Source organism: Peromyscus leucopus, chromosome 12, assembly GCF_004664715.2.
Source record: "Peromyscus leucopus breed LL Stock chromosome 12, UCI_PerLeu_2.1, whole genome shotgun sequence".
NCBI classification, from domain to species: Eukaryota; Metazoa; Chordata; class Mammalia; order Rodentia; family Cricetidae; genus Peromyscus; species Peromyscus leucopus.
The window spans coordinates 38,351,215-38,359,952 of NC_051073.1; the positions used below are offsets into that span (position 1 = coordinate 38,351,215).

General features: G+C 34.6%; 1 protein-coding gene across 1 annotated transcript; it reads left to right on the forward strand.

Annotated features, from left to right (window-relative positions):
• Positions 1-3,050: 3,050 nt before the first annotated feature.
• On the forward strand, positions 3,051-3,890 carry LOC114687582 (olfactory receptor 5AC1-like). Its single transcript, XM_028862187.1, has one exon. It carries the CDS (start codon positions 3,051-3,053, stop codon positions 3,888-3,890), a length of 840 nt encoding a protein of 279 aa, XP_028718020.1.
• Positions 3,891-8,738: the final 4,848 nt, after the last annotated feature.

Here is an 8,738-nt window from a genome sequence, read left to right on the forward strand (position 1 = left end):
TTTGCTCAGTGACATTTTAAAAATAGTCTCCCCTGTGAGCTCTGAGGACACAATGCATTTTTATTGTTGCAACTAGTTATGTGTATGATATGATGACTTGTTCTCAATGCCCAATGGAACAACTTTTCTTTATCCTGCTGGGAATGCCTTGGGAACTTTAGAGAATTTGAAGATGATTTAAAGAATCTGCTTGCAGTGGAAGAAAAGATGCTAAGTCTCTCCATTTTGGAGTTTCTAAGGGGAACTTGGCTCACAGATAATACTACTTTCCCCATACATTTAAAATAAGTTCCAGAAAATTAGTATTTTTCCACTTGCCTGGTATTTTACAGGAATTGGGTGAGAAAGAATATTTTTGGATTATTGTTTATTGCACCTTTGTAACTTGTACAAAATATTTTCATAAGACATTAAAAATTTCTAGATGATTTTTATAAAAATCAGCAGCTGAAATGGAGACAGACACACACAAAAGGTAGTCCGAAAAAAATATATACAAATTGGGATTATGACTGCATCAGTACCACCATTGTTGAGAATGTTCCCACTGATTCAGAAAATGAAGGCCAAAAAATGAAGGATGAGAAGAAAAACTCAATGTATTCAGAGGATATTTTGTAGTGTGAAAGGTTTTCTTAATTGAGATGTGATTATGCTGTGAATCTCATTTGTTTGTATTATTTCTGAATGAGATATTCTGTCTTAAGTAGTTGTGGTTGAGTGAAATAAAATTTCTTCAAATTCATAGAATCATGAGAAAGATAGAGAAAGCCACTGCCACAGACTCCACATGTCTCCTAGTGCATCCTGTAACTGTTAAGTTACAATAATTGTTATTGCAATCTTATTTTAACTGTTAAGTTAAAATATCACTTCTAAGCTAAATTGTACATAGCAATCAATAACTGAATACATTTGGAGTAGTTACATCTGGCCAAGTATCTTAGGGTGGAAATTGTATCTTATATTTTGTCCTGCTGTATGTTTAGGACTCTGTATGCAATTAAAAGTAAAAATTCTCAAATGTTTGATTTAATTTTGTTAGTACAGCAGCTCAAAAATCATTCCTTATGCTGATATTCAATTCTTAGAAGAAAATTTGTCTTCATTTTAAGTTATATGAAAGTCAATTTCTCCACCTTTTAGCACCCATACATATTTCAGTATTTGGATATAAGATAACAATCTTTATGATTTTATTTGTCCATTTTAATTTAAAATTTTTCATATAAAACATTTTGAAGTCCTTACAGATACTACAAAATGTCAAAAAATCCCCTTATTCATACATTTTTTAAAAGTATAAATTTATATTCTAAGCAGATGTACTCAGGTTTCACCCAGGGAATATCTTAGTAAGAATGTAATTGAAATTGAAAGATATCTAAAATCTTTTCCCTAAAATTTCTACATATATAATCATAGGTAAGTTGGAGTGTTCCAAACTTTTATCTATACTCAATGATGAAAATTTCCTTACCTATAACATCTAAAGCTATATGACAATTTTCTGGAGGTTATTTCTACATTTTATTTATTTTTAGTCATAAAAAATTAAATTATTATTTATTAATTTTCGCATTACAAAATATCTCCTGAAAAAGACAGTATCAGAACTTCAATTTTTCTCAGGTTTATAAACTATTAACATGTTTGACACAATTCTTTCACCCACCATTTAATACATGCATAGTGATGTGAATATGCACACATAGATACAATTTTGTGTAAAGTATAATTTATATGAATCTGTTCTTAAGAAATTCCTAGTTGACTTATCCTTCTTTCCCACCTCTCCTTCTCTTATCCTAGCCTCTACTCACAGGCCATAAAAATCTGGATCTTAAATTTATTGTATTTTATCTATTTTTTTTAATTTAAGGGGATATTTTAAAAATCATATCTTATTTGGTTACAGTGTGATCACAGCAATTTTATTTCTATATATTTACATCTTTTGAGATAATAGACATTCTGGTAATTCTCAATACAATTAATAATAGTCCTTTTCTGTGGCTGATTTTTTTGAATGTACCATGACATATCCACCTGTTTCTGTTCTTTACTCCTTGGCCAGAAATGAATTGCATATTCTTTGTATATCTGTTTTTAATCCAGTAGTGCTTAGATTTCTAAAGTATAGCTGAAAAAATGGTAGGTTGACTAGTAAGTATATTTTATTCAAATAAATTGAATTTTAAAAAATTGTTTCCCAAAGGCTGTTGCAAATAATATTCTACAAGTTATATGGGAAAGCAGTCATTTCCTCACCTTAGTGTTCAGTGAGCATTTTGACATACTTTAATTTATGCTAATCACAAACATGAGCATGTGTTTATGTGTTCATTTTCTGTGTGTATATGCATAGTATATAGTAGAAATTTCATTCTGTGTTTCCAGATGTATGGCTGACAGGGACAGAGTAATCTACCACATCAGTTACCCTTTCCTACTGTATGAAAACACATATTTGCTTATGTTTTATCCCCTTTATGTTAGAATCTGAAATCTTTTCTAATTCCTTACCCACTTCTCTATTATGCAATGTCTGAATATCTTGATTATTAAATCTTTGAACTACAGTTTCATATCAATTAAGATACACTAATACAACTGTATCATGTAGTACAAGTTATACATCTAATATGAAAACATATACTGTATTTATAAGATTTCACTGTTGTGATGGATATGCTTTAATCAATCAGACCTGAGAGCAGAGCAAGTATATCTTGTGAGTTCAAGCCATTCTGTCTATAGAGTGAGTTCAAGACATCCAAGCAGTTACACAGAGAAATCCTCAAAAAAAAAAAAAAAACTAAAAGGATTTCACTAAATTTACATATTACTTTAGTGTAGTATTGTTGAAATTTGTATTAACAGAATTTTCAATGCATATTAAAGTAGACAATGACCAGTTTTTCAGTCTAGTATAAAAATTCATTTGGAATATACTAGTAACAAGGATAGCTATATATTTGAACTTACAGGGATATATATAAACTCTATATTTACTGATTCTTTCATTTTAGTGATTATTCGTGTAAGACATGACAGAAGAAAACCATACTCTGGTGACTGAGTTTATCCTCACGGGACTCACAGATCAGCCCACACTAAACGCTGCCCTGTTCCTACTGTTCCTAGTCATCTACCTCATCACCATGGTGGGCAATCTTGGACTGATTGCTCTCATCTGGAAGGACCCTCACCTTCACACCCCCATGTACTTATTCCTCAGCAGCTTAGCCTTTGCCGACTCATGCACTTCATCCTCTGTGACCCCCAAGATGCTTATCAACTTTTTATCTAAAAATCATGAAATATCCCTGGTTGAGTGCTTTGCTCAGTTTTATTTTGTGGGCTCCAGTGCAACCACAGAATGTTTTCTCCTGTCTGTGATGGCCTATGACCGCTATGTGGCCATATGCAACCCCCTGCTTTATCCAGTGGTGATGTCCAATAGACTCTGTACTCAGTTTATAGCTGTGACATACTTACTTGGTACTCTGCACTTGGCAGTTCATGTGGGTTTGTTACTTAGATTGACTTTCTGCAGATCCAACATTATACAATATTACTATTGTCAAATTTTACAGCTCTTCAACATTTCTTGCATTGATCCTTCAGTTAACATTGTTGTGCTTTCAGTCTTCTCACTTTCTATACAAGCCTTCACCTTTCTAACCATCATGGTCTCCTATGTCCGTGTCCTCTTTGCTATCCTGAACAAGAAGTCTGAGAAGGGCAAGAGAAAAGCCTTCTCCACCTGCAGTGCGCACCTACTCTCTGTGTCTTTGTTCTACGGGACTATTTTTCTCATCTATGTTTGCCCTGGGTCTGGACCAGTTGGATACAAAGAAAGATGCTTTCTTTATTTTATACAGTAATAATTCCCCTGCTCAATCCATTTGTTTACAGTCTGAGGAACAAAGAGGTTATAGGTGCATTTAGAAGAGTAGTAAAGAAGTAATAGTTGTACAGATTTTCAGATATTTACCCCTCACATATATGAAAAATAAGATGACAAATTCAATAGAAAAGAAAACGGTTCCTAAATACTGACTAGAACTCTGGCATTTCACTGTGGCTCAGTAAGCTCTGCTGGGCTCATCCAGCTTTGAATTTTGTGTCTGGTGCTCTGTTAGTTTCTTTCATATGTGTCAGTGAAGTTGTGACAGCACAATTCATGAACATCTTGTCTAGAAATCATGTCCTATAGTTTATCTGAGCTTTTAGCTTTTCAAATTATCTTTCTTTCTTTGTCCTTTCCAAATTTTCAAATGTGAATTTGGTTTTACTAAGACATCCTGAGACACATTGGCTGAGGTATAACTCTAATAATTGTTAGCAAACATAATTAGCAATTTGTACGAATGAACAATTTAGCCCTGTAGACCTGGAAGTTTATATGGTTTTTGATCCTTTACCACACTAAACAGCATTGGTAGATTGATAAAAATAAAACCCTGTTTCATGATGGAATGCATACCCTAGAAGAAATGTACTATTGAATAACAGGAAAAAAGAAAAGTTGAATTGAATATAAAAATAGTATTGATGGGTATAGGAAGAAAAATGGGGTAGCCATAAGTTAAAATATTCAGCAACAAAATTTGGTCTTGCTCTGTAGACCAGGCTGGCCTCTAACTCACAAAGATCTGCCTGGCTCTGCCTCCCAAGTGCTGCAGTTAAAGGCGTGTGCCACCACCACCTGGCTCAGAATGATATTTCTAATCAATGATTGTGAATATGTACTCAATTATTTATAATATTTATTGCAGTAAAAAGCACTTTCATAGAAATTCTGAGCAATTACATTATTGCTGTTATCAATTTTAGTAAGAGTCTGCAGGTGGAATTTAAGAGACTCTTTGGAACCAAAATTTTTGAACTGTTAAGTTGTGCCAACGAATTCTCAACCTTATATAGATAATGATTTCAGTTACAAATTATATGTAAATTAATTGATAATAATACACTGCAAAATTGCAGTTTGTATGAGTGTTATTTTGTAGACATATATAATTCATTCATTTAAAAAATGTATTATTCCAGTATATTTATTTTTGAGATATATTTGCATCATAGGAATTAAATTTAAATTGTTAGAAAGCTAACCGTTATGCCTTGTTCTACTATTTAGATGCAGCTTATCTCTTGCCATGCCAGTGGTTCCAACAATACTGAATGTTTCCTATAAATACATAGCTATATGATATCTTTTAAAGATGTAGATATATGATATATTTTATAACTTAACCCTGTTGACTATGTGCATTATTAGGAAAAATGTCAATGTGCGTAGCTCATTCTAAAATAAATACCATTATTTTCTCTGTAGCAAAAGCTCTTTAAAAATATTCACATAACTAAATTCATAGTCTTTTAAACATTATTTGTAGCCAGACATGGTTTCACATGACTTTAATCCCATGACTTGGGAGCCTGAGGCAGGCAGGTCTCTGAATCTGAGGACAGCCTGGTCTACAGAGTAATGTTCTAGGACAGTCAGGACTACATAGAGAAATCCTATTTTTAAAAACCAAATGAAAAATTATTTGTACATGCAGGCAATTTCAACAATATTGAATTCTTTTGCAAACACTGCAATTTTTTTCTAACCTTTCTTCCCATATGTGCTATAACATATTTTAATTAGAGTACCTACTCAAAATCTATATTGTGAAAATGTCTCTCTTTCTGTCTGTCTTTATCTCTCTCTGTGTTTTTGAGACAGTGTTTCTCTGTGTAGCCTTGATTGTCTTGAAACTCCATCTGTAGAGCAGGCTGACCTTGAACTCAGAGATCTGCCTGTCTCAGCCTCCTGAGTGCTGGGACTAAAGGAGTGTGCCACCACTGCCTAGCTCCATATGTCTTTTACTATCACTAAAATTACACAAATACACTTTGTTAAGAGCACTTGTTGCTTTTCCATAGGACCTGGGTTCAGTTCTCCACATTCCTTTACAGCTCACAATATCATGCAATTCCAGTTTCTAGGAGATCACAGACTTGTGATCTTGTCCTGAAACCTGTCAACATCAAACATGCACATGGTACATATACATGCATGAAGGGAAATACTCATCTACGTAAGAAGGTAATTCTTTTAAAATTTACAAATATAATTATGTCAGAATTCTTTTAACAAAAATGTTCAGATATCATATTACTTCACAGAGAAAAGCTTAATCATTCACATGTAATCTTGGCTTGACTTGTGGTTGGATATTGCAGCCTGAGAGACCAGCTTTCAGGACTGCTCCAGGGTTGTAAAGAGAATGCCTTCAGAGTGGTGGGACTTAGAAATAATCCATACCTATCTGAGGGAATGAAAACTCACACACATGCTGAGGGTTACTCATTTTATTCTTTCCAGCTCCAATTCTTCAGCTGCTTTGTACTAGACAGCCTGTATACACATTCAACAACAAAATTTTAGGTGATAAAAAAAGGTTACAAAAGCTACATCTGAGGGTTACATTGAATTCCTTGAGTAAATGATAAGGGACACATGCAAAATAAACATGTTAGCTTTCTAATTAGTGGGCAGCTGCAGCTGTGGCTGTTAAAGGGGGTTTGGCTGCAACACTATCTCCTAAGGAGACAGAGTATAAAGGGTTACAGAGGAAAAAAATAGAGAAATTAAGCAAGAAGTAAAAATTTGTCTACTAATCTACATTTCTTAAGACTAACATTATAGGCTTACATTTTGTGATTAACAAAATGTAAAGGTGTTATTTTCTCTGCACCAAGCAAGTGCAGCCTTGTGGCTTGGAGTCCCTTCCCTGCCCTTGTGAGTATCCATGGCAACCCATGGAAAACAAGCTGTAAAACAAGGAGTGGGGATGTATGGTGATGGGCACTTCTGCACTTCCTGTAAGGACTGACATTTAAAAGTGTCCTGAGCCTAAAAATATATTCTCTATTCTACATACAACCTCAGATCACAAGGAGGGAAACTTGTAAGTCTTTTTACAAGGATGTGAGGCCAGACCATCTTCTGCAGCCCTGGCTATTTGTAGAACCTTTCCCACAGTTTATCTGGATGTAAAGCTGTTTCTCTCCAGAGTTGGTTAATTGGTTAATTGCCTTTCCTGTAATCACATAGATTCCAGAATTTAGACACAAACAGTTAGTTAGCTGAGCCTTGAATCTTGTACCATGCATTGAGGTTAGAAGTTTGTGCAGAGTGTTAATTGCTAAAGAATTTGGATAGGGAGTTAACACTTGTCCATGATATCAGCCGGATTTGGCAAGAGAAACTGGCATAGTAATTTATGTTGCTTTGTGTCTAAAACCCTTGGTTCAATAAACCAGACACCTGTAATTCTGTCCTTGTGCATTATCTGTGATAGTTTAATGTATGGTCCATTCACAGAGACACTCAATCTAGTTTGAATTTGCTCTGAGGTTTTAAATCAGCTAATTGTATGCAATTGCCTTGTCAACTGGCTAATGATAGAAAACAGACTACTAAGTTTCTCACTGTTTTGTGGAACAAAGGCTTAACTATGAAGGCTTATTTTATTCACCAAAATTACACAGTATAGGAGGAAATCATCCCTTTAATAATTCACAGGAATAACAGTGCTCAATAAATGTGGATTATCCAATAGTTGCAGAAAGAGTCCTGTGGCTGTCTTAAGGGAGAATTATGGTCACATACAAGAAAATTACAGACAGAAGCAATCATTCATTCATAGGAAGTGGTCGCATAAGCCTTGCTTAAAGAGGTTCATCCACCAGAGTATTATTAATCTGGTAGGTTGATTTTATGAATATCAGTCGTCATCTGCATATTTTTGTGGGCTCCAGCAGTTGGGCTATTTATTGTGGCAAATGTTGGGTACTATCAAAGAAAGCTAGATGATAGATTTACACCCTGCTGTAGTTGTTTACAGTATAGAGACAAGAGCTGATAGGGCATTTTCTATGATTATAAATTATCTAAAAAAAAAAAAAAAAAAAAAAAAAAAAAAAAAAAAATATCTTGTTCTCTCATGTCATCTGCTTCTCTCTTCTTTTTTTTTTTCTCTATTTTTCTTCTCTCTCTTCTCTCATCCTTCTCTCTCTCTCAATAACTCATCAAATTTTTCTATATAAGCCTCCCCCCCCCCCCCCCCCCCCCACACTCTCTCTCTCTCTCCCTCTCTCTCTCTCTCTCCTGAGTCCATTTATTCTTGCTCTTGTATACATGAGCTTATAGTTGACCACCACTTAAGATTGGCTAACCTATCAGTAGGTAGTCTTGGACTTGCAGAAGAATGGTTGTGGGTCTGTAGTAGCCTCCATATGCTGAAGAAAGATTCTTCATTGCTAAAGAGTAAAGTAAGAGCTAAACTTATTTATGATTATACAAGTAGGAATTAAGAATACAGTTAGAAATTATACTGCTGTAGGAAAGTTTCAGTAGTAGGTTCTCCTCTAGAACCTATGACATCTCCAGCCACATGTTGTTAGCTAAGTTTACTGTATCAGGCTGAAGTTCCCTCCTGAGTGGGCTTATGTTCACTTAGACAAATGTTGGTTACTCCCCAAAATAGCACTAACACTATCATACCATTGTGGTCATTTTACCAGGCTGGTCTTGTTTTGTAGCTTTTAAAGTTGGGTAGGATTATTGATTGTTTTCTCCCTTGATAACTTGCACAGAACCTTCAGATACTGTTCATTTGTTCTTATGGGGGAGGCTTCCAAGTCACTTTCAGCTGGATTCCTTGTATCTGAAGCGT